Here is a 17590-nt window from a genome sequence, read left to right on the forward strand (position 1 = left end):
GCTGTTATTACTAACAGCTGAGTAGAATGACAGTCAAAAAGTTAAGTCCTAAGGTCCTGAGTTCAAGCCCCATTACTGAAAAAAAAAGTTGAGTCCTAAAATACATTGCTTAGAGTGTGGGCACAAGTTGAGACACAGATGCTTCTCAATTTACAGTGAGGTCCCAGTAAACTCATCGTAAGTTTAAAATATTGTAGGTCAAATAGCATTTCACACACCTGGCCTGCCAAATATCATGGCTCAGCCCAGACGGCCTTGGCCATTGAGGGAACACTCACACCAGCTACTGCTGGCAGAACCAGTTGACACAAGCCTGCTTTATACCAAGGGCTGATGTCTCCTGTCACTGATGGAGGACCCAGTGCAGCACGGGTGGTGCATCCTCGTTCCCCAGGAAGGCATCTCAAGAGGGGATCACAGCATGGAGCTGTGAAAGTGGAAAAGTCAAAACTCAAAGTGCTTTCTCTATTTAGCACATATCATTTTCACACCATTGCAAGATGGGAAAATCCTATGTTTGAATCATTATTTATGGTTTTGTATTTTGTGCTAGAGATTGAACTTGAGCCTCGTACGCTGAGTCCTGGAAAGTCAGTACGTCCTCAACTGAGCAGATTTCCCATCTGTACCCTCTGAGCCCTTCCTGATTTTTTGAACATGGTGTACAAGTCTGTTCTGTTTGAGGGGTGTCTGGGTGGGCAGTTTTGTTTTTCTTCATAGATGAGTATCTGAACTGGTAAATACAAACATTTGGTGTGGTACATTCTTTCGTGCTGCACTTGCCTGTTTGGAAATAAGCTCTAAGGGGGACAGCAGTTGGGTGAGGTGCTGCAGGCCATAGTCCCAACTATTCCAGAGGCTGAGGCAGGAGAATCTCTTGAACACAGGATTTTAAAGCCAGCCTGGGCAACAGAGCAAGACTTTGTCTCAAACACAAGACAAATAAAGGCTCTGTAACAGGTTGTCGGACTGTCTTTATTACTAGTGGTAAAAGTAATAGACCACATTCCTAGCATGTGTGAAGCCCTAGGTTCAGTTCCCAGCACCCCCCAAAAGAGACATGTTGAAATTTAGTTTGAGCAAATAGCAATTCATGAATTGGGTAGTGTTAGCGAATAAGAATCAGTGCTATAAATAAGACAGTACCATTTAAGGGCATGTCAGGGTAATCCTTAACAAAATTGGGTTTAGAGGAACCAAACAAAATTACCCACAAACATATTAACAGGTACTGACAACCTCACAGCCTCCCTCAATCTCTAAATACAACTGCATAGGGCTGGGGATTTAGCTCAGTGGTTCCGCCACCTACCTCGCAAGTGCAAGGTCCCAAGTTAGATCCCCAGTACCAAAAAAAACAAAACAAAAACAACTATATCTAAATACGACTGCACACATCCGCTTGCCTGCACAAATACTCTCTCCAACTCCCTCAACACCAGCCATTTACCCCAGCTATAAAATAACTCAAACAGAGTCTGACTTCCTGTCTGATTTCCTTTTACCCATTGATATTTTTTTTATCTTCCTGTCCTCCTATTGACATACCCCCACCCTTTATCCTTCCCCCACACACGCCCCACATGTCCCACCATGTCCCAGGACAATACAGTCCGTAGGGCACTGACAAAGGGTGAAATGATCAAAACAATTGTTAATGTCTATGATTGATGGATGCTTGATAATTACCTCCTTACCACACAGTGACAGGGCCCAGCCCAATTAAATTGAATAGTTTGAAGGGCTGAACAATGTATCTGGACAAATAAAACCACAAACATACCACTGGACAACAGAGGGCCTCATATAAACAACAAGCTCCTCTCAATCTATTAGACCTCCAACCTCAGGACAAAAAAAATAAAATAAAATAAAAAATATATATATATACACACACACACACACTCCTCTGTGTGTGTGTGTGTGTGTGTGTGTGTGTGTGTATGTTATGGCTTGTGTTTAGGTGTCCCCCCCAAAGCCTCATACTTTTTCAGAAGTGTGTGATCTAGAGTGTGTTAGTAATTCGTGGTGGGGTTAGGTCCAAGGGCAATAGGATAAGGGTGTGAGTGCTACCCACTCTAAGTAGTCTGAATAAGATAAAAGGGGCAGAAAGACTCTATTAAGGTCTCTTGTTTCTTTTTGTACCGTGTGGGCCCCACAAACTGTTTCTCCTCTGCGATGCCCCTCTGCCATGTGCCATCCTGCCTTGGAGCCAGCTGATTATGGACTGAAATCTCTACAAACTGTGAGCCAAATAAACCTTTCCTCCTTTAACTTTGGGTGTCAGGTATTTTGTCTCAGCAATGAAAGAAAAGTAACACAATATGTATATATGTATATTATATACAGTGTGTGTGGGGGGGTGTGTTTGCACACAATGGAGTACTACTCCACCATAAAAGAGGATACACTTGAATCATTTGTAGGAACACAGATGTACCTTGAGATCATAATGTAAAGTGAAATTATATCAGATATGAAATCTTAAATAGCTCATGGTTTCTCTTATATGAGAAATTAAAAGTATACATAAAGAGAAAAATAGGGCCAGGGATTTAGCTCAGTGGTTTCGCTCCCTGCTGTGCAAGCGCAAGGACCCGAGTTTGATCCCCCGGACCAAAAAAAAAAGAAGAGAAAAATAAATAATAGGATACAGGGAATTAGATCTTTTGCAAATGGAAAGGGGACAAAGCGATGGAGGAAAGGAAGGGAGACAAAGTGAAAATGAAGATGTGTCATGTACATTTACCAATTCCCCATGATGAATATAATCATTATGTACTATAAACATGGACTAATAAAAATTTAAAAATATTTAACAGGTTACTAAGTATACTTAACTGAAAACATCGAAAGGTATTCCTGACATGTTCCCCTCGCCCTCCTGACTACATCCCCACTTCCTGGAATCACAGCGAAAGGCGAATTTGCCCAGCTGGAATTCATTCCTAAGAACGCCTTTCTTTGCTCCACTTTGTTTTAACAGATCCTCACCTTCCAAACCCAAGCACTGTGAAAAAAATTTGGTTGTAAAACACATAATTTTTAAAACCCAGGGAGATTTTTATTTCGTGAATTGTTAGGCCATCATAAGCTGAAACGTGTCTAAAGAAGCCCATACACTTTTCAATTAGCTACAGTTAGATGCATTTAGGAATCCACAGTGTGGGTTCAAGGTAGGGACCCAGAGCGTCCCACCACCTCCTCCACCCCCCACACTCAGCACAGTGGCTCCCTTAAGGGGGACCAGCCTCAGGGCCGGCATGGTCAACGGTGTAGAAGCCGTGCTCTTCAATAGCCCGGTACAGTGTGATGTACTTGGAGGCCACCCTTGTCCTCGGGACCACATATTTCTCTGTGAACTCACTCTTGTCCAGTTTCTCCTTGCCCTCGGTGGCCAGAATGCAGTTAATGAATGTGAGGGTGTAGCTGTAGCAGTTGTGGTGGTCTTCCTCATACCTTCCAAAATAGGGCACAGAGAAAAGGCTGAGATTAATTTGTTGACTTATTCAAGAGAAGGGCCAAGGCTGGCCTTGAATTTCTGGGCCCAAGGAATCCTCTTGCCTCAGTCTCTGCAGTATCCAGGACCTCAGGCACATATCACCACCCCAGGCTCCTGAGAAGACTCAGGAACAGGCCATGAATCTGCAAAAGGACTTCATTAATGGAACTTGGTTCCCAGTTGGCTGTTGAGCTTGGAGAGGTTATGAGGAACGACTAGCATCATGAGCTGCTTGCTGTGGGGGACGGACAGGAGACACTCACAGAGTGTTCAGGATGCAGATGTGGGGAAATTGTCCACTGGAAGAACTTAACTGGTGTGGGATTCTAGATTTGAGAAGTGGAATACTACCTAAGGTTATGATCTCCCACAATGCCTAAACCCATTAAAGGAAAGCCTCAGGAACCTTGAAACCTATAAATGCTCTACACATCCTCTAAAGTGTTGAAGGAGGGCTGGGGATGTGACTCAGTAGTACCATGTCTGCCTGGCAAGTGCAAGTTCCTGAGTTCGATCCCCAATACCACAAAAATAAATAAAATAAAATAAAGTGTTGGGGAAAGGAATTGAGAAATTAATTGCAACATTTCTAAAACCAAAATAATTTGGAGCTTTAAATATTTTTACATTTTAAATATTGCTTAATCTTTTTTTTGGTACTGGGGATCAAACTTGGGACCTTGCACTTACTTGCGAGGCAGGTGGCGGAACCACTGAGCTAAATCCCTGGACCAATATTGCTTACTCTTTAAGAGTGAGCTTTGCTTTATATGTGTAAAAATACCAACTAAACAGATGAAATACCAACTAAATGGAGTGCAATGCTCTTGTGACAGTTCATCCTAATTGTCAACTTCACCAGGTTGCAACACATCTGGAGAGGGGACTGGATCGTGGAGTGCTGTATTAGGATTAATCCTGGTGTCCACAGCTGAATGTGCTGAGAGGAGGTAGGGCCTGGTTGGAGGACATGGTCCTTGCTGGTCCTTCAGAAGAGTGCACCCATCACTGGTGCTCTTTCCAAATTGCTCTGCTTCCTGGCCACCACAAGAGGATCCACTGTCTTCCACCAGGCCCTTTCACCAAGATAGCCATGCCTTTCAGCCAGCTGACCATGGACTGCACCCTCTGAAACTGAGCAAATGAAACCTCTCCTACTTTATGCTGTGGGTGTCAGGTATTGTGTCTCAGTGAGTAGGAAGCTGACCAAGACAGCTCTGATCCTTTCAGCTCTTAAATGCTAGGTGTGGGGATGCAGCTCAGTGGTCCCACCCCCAGCACCACCCAACCCCCCCTCCACCAAAGCCGAGGCTTTGCTGTGTAAGTGTGTGCTGGCTCCTGCAGAAAACCTGCTGCACTCCATCCTGCCACATGTCCCCATGGTGCTACATGCGGCCAGCCCAACCATGAGATCACTCACATACCTGTGCGGCAGCCAGGCCCCACAGGCTGAGAAGTCCTCCAGGTACCTGTCCCACTGATCTTGCAGCCCCAGCATCCCAGGCTGCAGGAGTGGCACAGCCAGGCTCTGCTCCCAGCCTGTCTTGTCCTGCTGCACACCGAGCCCATTGTAGTTGTACACCACTCCTGCAGACAGAACCAGCAGCCTTCAGGAGGGGTGTGTCTGCAGGGAGCACCCACCAAAGGACAGCAGAAACTCAGGGACTGTCCATAGTGGAGAGCGGGGTCACACCTTCCTCACGTCACCGTGGTCGGGGCAGGCACAGGTGCAGGCATGAGAGGCAGCGTCCCTCTAGTGAGAGGGAGACAGAGTTGCCTAGAGCCATGGGAGTGATGTGGGCTCAGCCCCTCACTTTAGCAGCATAGCCTTTCCTTCAGGGACCCCAGTTCTTGCCCCACCTGCTATGACATTGCTCCCACAAAGTGGGAGACAGTTGGGAGCTGGAGTGAAGCTTGGTGGCAGATCACAGGCTTAGCAGACTTGAGCCCTAGGTTCATCCCAGCATTCACACACACCCCCCCCCGCAAAAAATTAGTGCCTGGATAATCATCTCCAAATGTCTCTCTTGAAGCTCTCTATTTACAAATTATGCCAGGTGTGGTAGCACACACCTGTCATCCCAGCACTCAGGAGGCTGAGGCAGAAGGATCGCCACCAGTTTAAGGACAGCCTGAACTATATAGGGAGACCCTGTCTCAAAAAAAAAGTCAAAACAAAAAGGAGAGAAGGGGGCTTAACAGGGGCTCCTTTATTTTTTCTAATTTTAAAATTTTTATTAGTACATGTTTACAGAAGCACCCAGCCCTCCAGCATACACGCTGTTGCTTTTCCTTACCAGCCTCATCTCATACAGGCCCAGACACTTCACCCACATCCTGCCAGCAGCACCAGGACTGCTGCATGCACAGCCTACTGGTCCTTCCCAGTAACCTAACACTGGCGTCCAGACAGGAAAGACAGATTTCTAGGCTGACTGACCTCCTGGTTTGGGCCAAACTGAAAGTAACACATTTTCTGCTTCACCAAATCCAGACAGTTGGGACCCGTAGAGTCAAGCCTCTGGCTGGGGTGGACCCCTGACAACAGTTGGTGGTACAAGCCAGGCATGGTCATACTGGGCAGGCTGAGGCAGGAGGATTTCAAGTTCAATGCCAGCCTAGGCAACATCATGAGACCCAGAGACAAGAGAAAAAATGAAAATAGGTGGAACCAATGACTTCACATGCAGTCTTAAAATGCAGTTCTAGGTTTCAGTTTAGGGTATCAGTTTCTCCTGTCTCCATGGGGAAAGAAAGACAATACCCAGGTGCCTGTGCTGCTTCCTGAAAAGAGCTCTGCCTGGGCCCTTCTGCTACTGAGGAGAATGTTGGCGTCTCAGGTTGCAGAGTCTGTGATCTCAGAGCTACACCCTCGGCTCATATATTTACACATATTTACATCCCCAGCCCTTTTCATTTTAAGAAAAGGTCTTGCTAAATTGCCCAGGGCTGGCCTCGAACTTTCAATCCTCCTGCCTCAGCCTCCCACGGTGCCATGTTTACAGGTGGGCACCACCACACCTGGCTCCTTTTTTTAGTGAACCCCTGTAGGCCTCCTACACACGCTGAGGAGTTATACCCCTTCTTTTATTCTTGAAGCCAGGCATGTTGGAACCCACGGTATTGGGTTACCACAGGGTTGGGGAATTGGGCCTGGGTCCAAAATCTGATTTGGGGGCCAGGTGTGGTGGAGTACGCCTGTAATCCCAGCACTCAGGAGGCCAAGGCAGGATTGCCATGAGTTCAAGGCCAGCCTGAACTACATAGCGAGACCCTGTCTCAAAAAAACAACAACAACAAAAACCCAAAATCTGATTTGGACTCAGGAAGTGAGATCTTGGGCAACTCAACTTCTCTGGATGTCTATTTCTTCTTCCTCTCCTACACCCAATGAACAGTGTGCAAGTTTGTGAGGCTTTTGAATGAGAAAGCACTGACGCTTTCGGGGGGGCTGGGTTGTGGCACATGGTACCCTAAGCCCAAGCTCCGCATGCAGCAGCCCTGGCTCTGCTTCGGCACCGGGAAGGAGCAAGGCTTCCACACAGGCAGTGTCGGGGCCACCGTCCCACCCAGCGTGCAGGAGGAGAACCAAGGCACTGAGGAATCACCAGTTGAATGTGACTGAGATCACACTCAGTGCTGTGTTGTTTTATTTTTAAGTTAGAAAAGAAAGTGAAAAATGCACTCACCATTTGTGTTAGTTACTCCAACATGAAGATCGGACTTTCCGTCATACTCCCTGAAAGAAACAAGTATTATTTTTTCTTTTATGAAACGGAGTCTCTCTGTTGCCAGGCCTTGTCTCAAACTCTTGGGCTCAAGCAATCCTTCTGCCTCAGCCAGTGTAGAAGCTGGGACAATGGGTGAGCACAACTGCACTGCTCTATTATCTGTCTGGTTGACATGTGCTTGGCATGAAGCCTTGGTATTTAAAATAAGGGAGCTGGCCAGGGATTTAGCTCAGTGGTGGCACGCCTGCCTCACAAGTGCGAGGTCCTGAGTTTGGTCTCCGGTACCACAAAAAAAAATTAAATTAAATTAAATAAGGGAGTGATGTAGGCCTGCTCTGGAGACAGAACCAGGCCTTGCCATAGCTCCAGGTGAGTGGAAGCCAAGTTTGAGACGCGGCTGAGTGATGAGCATCTGATGTAGGAAATGCTCCCATGGCACTGCCTCAAATCTGTATTTCATTGGCATCTTGAAGCCCAGCCCTACTAGAATATGAATTCAGCATCCACCTGGCCTGCCTGGAAATTGATTAGAGCTGCTTATTATTATTATTATTATTATTATTATTATTATTATTTTCAGTACTGGGGATTGAACCTCGGCAGTGCTGGACAGCCCTTTTACAATTTCATTTTGAAAGAAGGAAGTTCTTGCTAAGTTGCCTTAGCAAGATCTCAAACTTGAGATCCTTCTGCCTCAGCCTCCTGAGCAGCTGGGATTGCATCATGCACCACTGCACCAGCCGAAGGAGTACCTGGTTCTCCTCCATTCCTTCTGTGGGAGCTGACAGCCTGGCCTTGGGCTGGTGGGGTGGGACGGACCTCAGCTCCACAGGTGCGGCAGCTGTATTGCTTTATAGCTGTGGCCGCTCCTGCTGCTCCTTCATTTCCTGACATTACTCTTCATCAACACCAGAAGTTTTGTGGTGGTGGGGAGGGAACCCAGAGCCTTGTGCATGCCAAGCCTGTGCTTGGCCACTGAGCTACCCCAGCCCCTTGGTGTTCTCCTTCTTGCAAGTCCACATGCTGACCAATTTAATGCCCTATCACGTCATCTCCACAGCACTCCCAGGTCGTCACTTACAAATTCAGGGACACTGAACACAGCACTTTCTGTACCCTGTGTCTGCAACTGCGAACAGGTGTATCCTAAGCCTTTCAGCAAGTGTGTGTGTGTGTGTGTGTGTGTGTGTGTGTGTGTACTGGGAATGGAACCCAAGGCCTTTGCATGGAGCTGGATCCCCAGGCCTTTTTAATTTTTATCTTGAGACAATGTCTTGTTAAGGCACTAAGTTGCTCAGGGTGGGCTCAAACTTGTGATTTTCCTGCCTCAGCCTCCCTGAGTGCTGGGATCACAGGGGTGACCACTAGGCCCAGACAGAGGTAGTTTTTATTTGTTTTTGTATCGGGGATCAAACTCAGGACCTCGTGCTTGCAAGGCAGGCGGCGGCACCACTGAGCTAAATCCCCGGCCAGAGGTAATTTTTAAAATGGTAAAGTTGATAGGCTTGGTCATTGCTATGGTTTATATACAGGTGTCCCCCAAGAGCCTCATGCACACAGAGGCAGGCTTTTGGAAGGTGATGGATTTGGTTGTTTTTTGTTTGTTTGTTTTGGGGGTTTTTTTGGTACCAGGGATTAAACTCGGGTCTTTGCACTTGCGCAGCAGGCAGAGAAACCACTGAGCTAAATCCCTGGCCCAAGGTGATGGATTTGGGGGTTTAGAGCTGACTTGCTGTTGAGAGGCAAGGTCTGGTTAGAAGAGCCAGCACTGCAGCAAGGCCTAGAAGGGTGGCTCTCCCTACCCAGCTCCTCCATTTTCAGTCTACTTCTTGTCTGCCATGCCAGCTGACCACGGACTGCCATAGACTGGAACCTCTACAAAGTGTGAGCCAAGGTTAGCCTCTCTTCCTCAAGCTGTGGGTGTCAGGTATTATGTCTTAGCGGAAAGAAATAAACTAAAATAGTGGTGTGTGCCTGTAAATCCAGCTACGTAGGAGGCTGAGGCGGTAGAATTGTGAGTTTGAGGCCACCCTGGGCAACTTAGTGAGAACTGTCTACAAAAAGAGGAGTTAGAATGGGGATATAGCTCACTGCAAAGACCCTGAGTTCAAGCTCTGGTACTCCTAGAGAAGAAAAGGAAGAGGGAGAGGGAGGGGGAAAGGGAGAGGGGAGGGGGAAGGGAGAGGGAGAGAAAGAACCCAGATCCGCTGGATGTATGGCCCCTCATTAAAGCAAGCTTCCTAGGCTTTAACACAGGAAGACAATGGAGGACATGGGTGGCTGCCCTGACTTGGTCAGAGGAACCGTCTGAGCTGCAGCTGCCCCAGACCCCAGGTTTGGTTCTTGGCTTCCTTGTTTCCTTCCCTGACACCCTGCTCAGTCCTGAACTGCTGCTTATTGGGTGGCTGCTCTGGCACTGGAGGGGCTGAGAAGGCTTGGGAGCTGGCAGCGTGCATGCTACCACAGAGCCCCGTCACCTCCAGGCCCGGACCAGAGGCTCAGAAAGGGCCTTGGGGCCAGTTGGCTTCAGCTGTCCTATCGTGCCCCTAGAAGGGCCGGGATACAGCTTGCTCAGCACCCAGTGTGTGGCCAGCCTTTCTGCGAACTTTGTTTTACTTCTTGCCCAGAGAGAAGGAAAAGAATGGATCAAGGGAGTTAGAAAGTGTGAGCACCCAGACAGCAGCACTCTGCGGGCTGTGACCTAGCTACTCGGGAGGCTGAGGCAGGAGGTTCACCTGAGCCTAGGAGTTGGAGGCCAGCCTGGCAAGGTAGGGAGACATCTCCTCCCTACACCACAGGAAAAAGCAGTAAACCAAACCAGCACCCAGAGGCATGCAAGAATTAGGAGTCACCTTCAAAGGTCATTCCCTGTAGCTACACAGAGGACTGAACGCACTTCTTAAGGCACATGCATCATCCAGTAATACGCATGATGTTTAAAATCCTGGCTCCTTTACTTCCAATTCTGCACAGCAGAGGGACAACAAGGCATTATCCTTTCTTTTGATTTATTTTTTTTCTTTTGATTTGTTAATCAAAGCCAGATGGCATCTGCACTGGAAAGGCCTCAGCTGTCAATATCAGCTTAGGGATGGATGTGGCTCAGTGGTGAGCGCCTGCCTCGCTCATGGGCCCAGCACCAAAACTCCAAGCAAACAGCACCAAACCTGGCTGGCTTCAGCCTAACCCAACTCCACACAGAATAGTCTGTAAGTGCTGCACTCCCTCTTGGCCACCCCTCCTGGCTGCAGAGAAGGTGCTGTTTGAGGTGGGATTTTGCAAGTAGCCTCTTAGCATATCTCCTGTACTTCTCTCTCACTGCCGGATGGCATTTGAGCCATCTTTGTGTGTTTGTGTGTGTGTGTGTGGTGCTGGGAGGACCAGGGCCTCACACCTGCAAGGCCAGCACTCACCTCTGCACTTCGTTCCAGCCCTGCACACCCATTTCTATAGAATAAATTGCCCTACACATCAGGATCTAAAGCCAAAGCCCCAAAAGAAGCCCCCCAAACCTCATACTGTCTTCTACATACTAGGAAAAGGAAGTCATGGTGACTAACACAGGACCAGTTTGTGCCGTTCAATGCAACACTCAGGAGATGCAGTACCTGAGAAATGTGCCCTGGGTCGGTCTGAGGAGGAAGGAGCACTTCTCCTGGTGCCCATTGGTGAAGGGGTTGGAGATGCTGACCGGGGCATTGGCCAGCTCTGCTGAGCCCAGCGCCTCCCGGCAGAGGGGGCAGCACCCTGGCACCCCAAAGCTGTAGATGGATCTCTTACAGTGGTTGAATTTAATCAAAGGCTTCCCAGCCTCCATGCTGTACATGGTGTTTGCCTCCCAGGCCACCAGGAAAGGGTTTGGAGACTTCCTTTTCCTCCTTACATGGCAGGCCGGCAAATGTGAGCCACTGAACTGCTGAGTAACCTAGGAACCTGACAGAGGGCACCCCAAGGCCTTGGAGCCAAGCCAGGTAGGGTTAACCAGTAACCAACCAGGCCACCTAAGACTGGGTTCTTAAAGAGCTAGTTCCCATTTGTGCTTGATGGCCAAGTTTCTTCTTCCTAGGCCCTGTACATTTTGCACCTGATGACAGCCAGCTCATCTCTCAAAACCCGGTTTTTGGGTTGGGGATTTAGCTCAGTGGTTCTGCTGCCTGCCTCAAAAGTACAAGGTCCCAAGTTTGATCCCCAGTACCAAAAAACCCCAAAAAACTCTGTTTTTCTGTGCAGCTTTTCTCAGCTTCTTCCAGTTTTTTCTTGCACTGCCAGCTCAGGATTTATATTTTGACCAGAAGCCCATTATTATTTTTATTTTTTTTTATTAAAAAAAATTTTTTTTTAGACTATAACTTTTTTTTTTTGGTACCGGGGATCGAACTCGGGTCCTTGCACTTTCGAGGCAGGTGCCGGAACCACTGAGCTAAATCCCCAGCCCAATAAGTCCTTTAGTTTTATTTTTCCCATTAATCCAAGAGCTCCCTGGGTTTGGGAACTAACATTTATTTATTTGTTTGTTTGTTTGTTTATTATTTATTTTCGGGATAGTGGTGAGCCCTTACCTAGCATGTGTGAGGCCCTGGGTTCTGTCCCCAGCAGCATATCACATGCCTACTGCATGTGAGTGTCATGTTCCCTGACTAGTATTTCTATGTTCCTAGATAATGTTGTTCCGTTCTGTTGTTGCATGCACGAGTCAAGTCGTTACTTCTGTGGTACCATGTTTAGACTTTTTTTTACTGTAGCAGCAATCCTGCTCACAGAGACTGAATTGTACGATGAGAGACCTGGGTCGTGGCAGCCTAGGCAGGGAATCCTAACCTGGACAGGGTGGTGATGCTTTTTGGGCCTGGGGCTCTTCTGAGATTCTTTAACCTGGTGTTGTTTCTATTGGAGAATTCAGTTGGTGAGAATTCATCATGCTCCATATTGTTTTTCAACTTTAAAATACCTTGAAGCAACTGCACGAAAATATTCAAGGAAAAAAATAGTATCCCTCCTTTCTCTCATGCCTTTTCCCACCTGCCACATTCCACTCCCTGGGGTAAAGCTATGGCAAGTTCCAGGCTATTTATACAGAATTGTCTTATTGTTGTGAACTACAGCTTTAGAATCAGGGTTTTCTCTCATTTGGGGCCCAGGGCTCACTTCCAGAGGAACATGCAGGACTCCTGGCATGGCCTGCACTGTACCCTCAGTCTGGTTGATGACACAAATGGGAGGCCAAAGGGGCCAGGACTGGGCCTGGTGGAGGAGCCCAGATGGGTAATGATACACTTGCACTGAAATAAGTTGCAGGACATTGAAATGCATGGCCAGCCACATCACACAAGAACAACTGTCAGTCACGGAACTGGAAAGACCTCAGAAACCCTTGGGCAGCTGTGTCCTGTTACAGTGAGGGCAGACAGCTATGGCAAGTCACCCAGCTCTGGTGACAAGGACCCCGGTCATTCATTATTTATATGGGCCACACAGCTATTACTCATGGGTTGTTAGAGGGACCAGAGCTTTGGCCTCAGTGCCAGGCTAGAGCCCAAGGCTTTATGCATGCTATGTGGGCAGTTACCACAGAGGCGCACCTACTTTCTCAACTGAGGGTATATTCATCTTCACCACACCCACACCAAGAAAAATTGTTTTCTGCTTTTTTGTCCTTTTGTTGTTGGTTTTGTTTTTTTTTTGAGACAAGGTCTCACTATATAACCCAGACCGGTCTTGAACTTGATTGTTCCATTTCAGACTCCTGAGGAGTGGGCCTCATATGCAGGCCACTGCTACCTACGCTAGGAGACTTACTCTCAGACTGGGGTGCAGTGAAGTGGGGGAGCAGGCATCAGCATGGACAAAGCCCTGGGTTCCATCCCTAGCCCTGAAAAACATAGAAAGAAATATTATTATTCTCACGAAAAGTGACAGAGGTGCCATGTCTTCATAAACATTTTTAATATACCAGCATTATAATTTGTTTTTTTGTTCTGTTTTTTGAGACAGGGTCTCACTAGGTAGTTCAGATTGGCCTTGAATTCACTATTTAGCCCAGGCTGGCCTCAAACTTGCAGCGATCTTCCTGCCTCAGCCTCCCAAGTGCTGGGATTACAGGCGTCTGCCACCATGCCCAGTTTACACCAGCATTTTTATCTTTGTTTTGTTTTGGGGTTTTTTTTGGTACCAGGGATCGAACTCTGGTCCTTGTGCTTGCGAGGCAGGCGGCAGAACCACTGAGGTAAATCCCCGGCCCTATACCAGCATTTTTAACATGGGTCTTCAAACTTTCTTACCATGTCTATTTTTAAAAATCTTACTATTATAAAATAAGCATAAGCCAAGCACAGTGACTCAGCTTGAGACCCCAAAACTTGGGAGGCTTTAGCAGAAGGATTGCAAGTTCAAGATTCACCGAAGCTAGTAGCAAGGTCCTGGCTCAAAAACCCTACATAATTCTAATGGCTCTTTCAGAAATAGCATTTGGATAAATAATTTTCTAGAATCTTGCAAGATGTCTTCTATTTTCTCCTGAGTGCAGCAGCAGGAGAAACATTTCAGTAGTTGTTGGAGAACCTCAAGTACGTGTCATATTCCATTTTGTACTAAACAGGTCTTGCTGTTTCTAACCCCCACCTGGTCACCTGTCTGGAGAAAAGCAGAGATCCCTGGAATGTGGAAACATGGAAGAGAGCAGCTGCACCTCCATGTGGGTAGGAATGGATGAAGCAGCACACAGAGATGAGAGATCCAAAGCCCAAGGACAAAGGCAGTGTTTATCTGGCTAAAGTTAATTTTTTTTTCTTTTTACTTGTGCTTTTGGTGTCCTGCCTGAGAATCCATTGCTTAATCCAAGGCCATGAAGATTTATACCTGCATTTTCTTCTAAGTGTTCTATAGTGTTAGTTCTTACATCGAGGTTCTTGATCCATTTGGGTTAAATTTTGGAGTAACATATGAATAGGGGTTCGACTTTATTCTTGGTCATGTGAATAGCCAGTTGTTTCAATACCTTTTAGTGAAAACATTTTCTGTTGCTCTTTGGCACCCTTTCCAAAAATCAATTGACCATAGATGTGTTTATTTTTATACTGTCAATTCAATTTCATTTATCTCTAGGATTACCCTTGTCCCAGGACAGCAGTTTTGAATAATGTACCTTTGTGAAAAGTGTTGAAAATTGGGAAGTCTGAGTCCTCCAGTTTTATTCATTTTCAATAAGTGTTGAGATTTGCTGAGTTACCCAGGCTGGCCCTGAATTTGGTATCCTCCTGCCTCAGCCTTCCAAATAGCTGGGATTACAGGCATGCACCACCACATGGGGCTGATTTCAGTTCTTTTAGATTTATTGAGACTTGTTTTATGGTTATGTTAGTCAGCTTTCTGTTGCTGTAACAAAATTATCTGAGATAACCAACATAAAAAGAGGAATATTAAACTGGGCACAGTGGTGCATACCTGTAATCCCAGCACTCTGGGAGGCTGTGACGGGAGGATCACAAGTTTGAGACTAGCCTGGGCAATTTAGGGATTTAGTGAGACTTGTCTCAAAATTTAAAAGGGTTAGGGATGTAGCTCAATGCTAAGGATCTGGGTTCAATCCCCAGTGCTTGTGGGGAGGGTCATTTTGGCTCCTGGTTTCAGTGGTTCCAGTCTAGGGTTGGGTAGCCCTGTTACTTCTGGGCCCAGTGAGGCAGAAATCATGGCAGAGGAAGCTCTCACTTCCTGGCAGCCAGGAAAGAGAGGAAGGGGAGGGCAAGGTCCTGACGTCTTCCTGGGGGCTGCTCTCCTGGCCCACTTCCTCCTGTGAGGCCTGTGTCTTGCTGCACCTTTAGCCTAGGGGCCTTGGGGACAACCACAAAAATGTCAGAGTACCTGGTCTAGCTTTCCTAGACAGCAAGCTGCTTGCACCCAAGGAGACCCATGCTCCATTGTGACTTGGTCTTGCCTGATGCCCATGAGTCCTGGCGAGTGAAGATGTCTGCTGTGGGCTGTTCTGTCCACCATCCAGAACAGGAACCAAGTCTTCACCTCCCGCTCACCTGTCTCTTCTCCTCCGTCCTGCCGGTTTTAGCTGCATGTATTTTGGGGATCTATTTTGAGTGCTTATAGGTTTGTTTGTTTACTTTTTGGATTTTTGAGACAGGGTCTTACTCTGTAACCCAGGCTGGCCTTGAACTCATGATGATCCTCCTCCAAGCATGGGCCACCATGCCTGACTGCTATCTCTCTCTTTTTTTTTTCTTTCTGTTTTGTGTTTACTCAATGGGTTTAATCATCTCAGAAATCTTTCTCTTCATCAGATATTTGATCCCCTTGCAAAATTTTGGTTTTTGAACTTGAATGTGGACCTTTACTCCATCAATTATGTGATTTTCATGTTGCACTGCATTCTGAAGTGCTTCTTCTGAAGTAAAGTAAATCCAACACATACCTTTATGAAAGCCAGTCTGTTTATCAAAAGGAAGAATGCACTTTTGCATATGGCCAAACTGAGCAAAGTGTTTTCTCAGCTCATTGGCTGTTGCAGTCCAAGGAATTTTCCAGACAAAAGCAACCTGCCGAGTAAAATTTGTATGCAGTGTCAGGGCACCCCTCGCTACGGAGGCTGCCATCTTTAGACTGAACCCACTGCTATCTCTTCAATTCCCTTGTTCTAGCCAGATGTGGTGACACACACCTGTAATTCCAGCACTCAGGGGGCTGAGGCAAGAGGACAAGTATGAATTCAAGGCCATCCCGGGCTACCTATTGAGACCCTGTCTCAAAAAAGCCTCCCAAAAGGTTTTTCTTTTTCCTTTTACTGTATATTTAGAAGTTTATTATCTTAGTGGTTACTCTGGGGATTCCAATGAATATATTAATTGATAACAATCTAGGTCAGATTAATATCAGTTTAATTTCAAACCAGATGAGATTATTTTTAAAAATAATGTTTCAGATTCCACTCCACCCAAAATGCATGATGCTATCTTTTTATCTTCCTTAACTAGGCAGCTTTCTGGCTCTCTGTATTCTTCATATGGATTTTGGTCATTGTCTTCCACCCTGTGATTCCAGCCTGAAGGACTACTTTTAGTTTTTCTTACAGGGAAAGTTTTCTGGTGATGAATTCTTGCCCACTAGAATGGTTAAATTTTTTTAAAAAAAACTGACATCACCAAATGCTGGGGAGGATATGGAACAGGAACTTTCATTTATTGCTGATAGGAAAGCAAAAATGCTATGGAAACTTTGTTTTTTGCAGTGCTGGAGATTGGAACCTGGGCCATACACTTGCTACACAGTTACATCCCCAGCCCCGGTGTGGCCACTTTGGAAAACAGTCTGGCCATTTATAAAACTTTGCATGTAACCTAGCGACTGTGCTCCTGGTGTTTACCCCAAGGAATGAAAACATACATCCACACAAAACCCTGCACAGATATTAGAGCAGCTCTATTAATAATTGTCTAAACTTGGAAGCCACCCAGACGTTCTTCAGCAGGAGAGTGGACAACTATAGTGCATCCCCAGATAATAGAATATTGTTTGGTGCTGAAAAAAATGCACTATCAAGCCACAAAAACACATGGAGGGACCTTAAACACATATTACTAAGTGCTATGGTTTGTGTCTAGATGTCCCCCCAAGGCCATGCAGGCATAGGTGGGCTTTTGCAGAGGTGGCTTGATCTACAGCGTGTGAAGCTGGAATTGATTCGTGATGCAATGCTACGCTCAAGGGCACTAGGATTGAGGACGTGAGTGCTACCTTCCCTAAGTAGTCTGAACAAGATAAAAGGGGCAGAAAGACTGTTAAGTTCCCTTGATTGGTTGCTTTTGCTGTCTTCTGCCGCCATGAACTGCTGCCCCTCTGCCATGTGCCATTCTGCCTTGGAGCCAGCTGATTATGGACTGAAACCTCTACGAACTGAAAGCCAAAAAAACCTTTCCCCTTCTAATTCTGGGTGTTGGGTATTTTGATTCAGCAAGGAGAGAAAAAGTAACTAAGACAATGGTGTAATGCTAGGATCAAGGACATTAGGATTAAGGGTGTGAGTGCTACCTCCCCTAAGTAGTCTGGATAAAACATAAGGGACAGAAAGCCACTGTTAAGGTCCCTTGTTTGCTTGCTTTTGCTGTCTCCTGGTTGCCATGAACTGTTTCTCCTCTTCGATGTCCCTCTGCCAATCCATTCTGCCTTGGAGCCAGCCAATTATGATCTGAAACTTCTACAAACTGTGAGCTACATAAACCTTTCCTCCTTTAACTTTGGGTGTTGGGTATTTTGTCTTAGCAAAAAGAAAAGTAACTTAATACACCAAGTGAAAGAAGCCAGTACGAAAGGGCTACCTACAGTATGAGTCCAATTAGATGACACCCTGGAAAAGGTG

At 46.5% G+C, this 17590-nt stretch overlaps 1 protein-coding gene and 1 pseudogene across 1 annotated transcript; both read right to left on the minus strand.

Annotated features, from left to right (window-relative positions):
• Nucleotides 1–3039: 3039 nt before the first annotated feature.
• On the minus strand, nt 3040–11160 carry Mkrn2os (MKRN2 opposite strand). The gene is made up of 4 exons (XM_004870440.3): nt 10842–11160; nt 7192–7241; nt 4927–5089; nt 3040–3459 (listed from the first exon to the last, which is right to left on the minus strand). Exons 1-4 carry the CDS (start codon nt 11057–11059, stop codon nt 3237–3239), a joined length of 654 nt encoding a protein of 217 aa, XP_004870497.1. The 5' UTR covers nt 11060–11160; the 3' UTR covers nt 3040–3236.
• Nucleotides 11161–15495: 4335 nt separating this feature from the next.
• LOC101721488 (SRA stem-loop-interacting RNA-binding protein, mitochondrial pseudogene) lies at nt 15496–15911 on the minus strand (annotated as a pseudogene).
• Nucleotides 15912–17590: the final 1679 nt, after the last annotated feature.

Source organism: Heterocephalus glaber, unplaced genomic scaffold (assembly GCF_053883595.1).
Source record: "Heterocephalus glaber isolate CG9 unplaced genomic scaffold, H.glaber_assembly_v1.0 deba00001614, whole genome shotgun sequence".
NCBI lineage: Eukaryota > Metazoa > Chordata > Mammalia > Rodentia > Bathyergidae > Heterocephalus > Heterocephalus glaber.

Bases quoted from the DNA above. Each gene is read 5' to 3' on its own strand.
- Mkrn2os (XM_004870440.3), bottom strand. From the start codon at position 11,059: ATGTACAGCATGGAGGCTGGGAAGCCTTTGATTAAATTCAACCACTGT. The intron at 7,242-10,841 runs GTACTGCATCTC...TGTTTCTTTCAG, and splicing joins ACCCAGGGCACATTTCTCAG to GGAGTATGACGGAAAGTCCG. The intron at 5,090-7,191 runs GTGAGTGCATTT...TTCTGTCTGCAG, and splicing joins TGGAGTAACTAACACAAATG to GAGTGGTGTACAACTACAAT.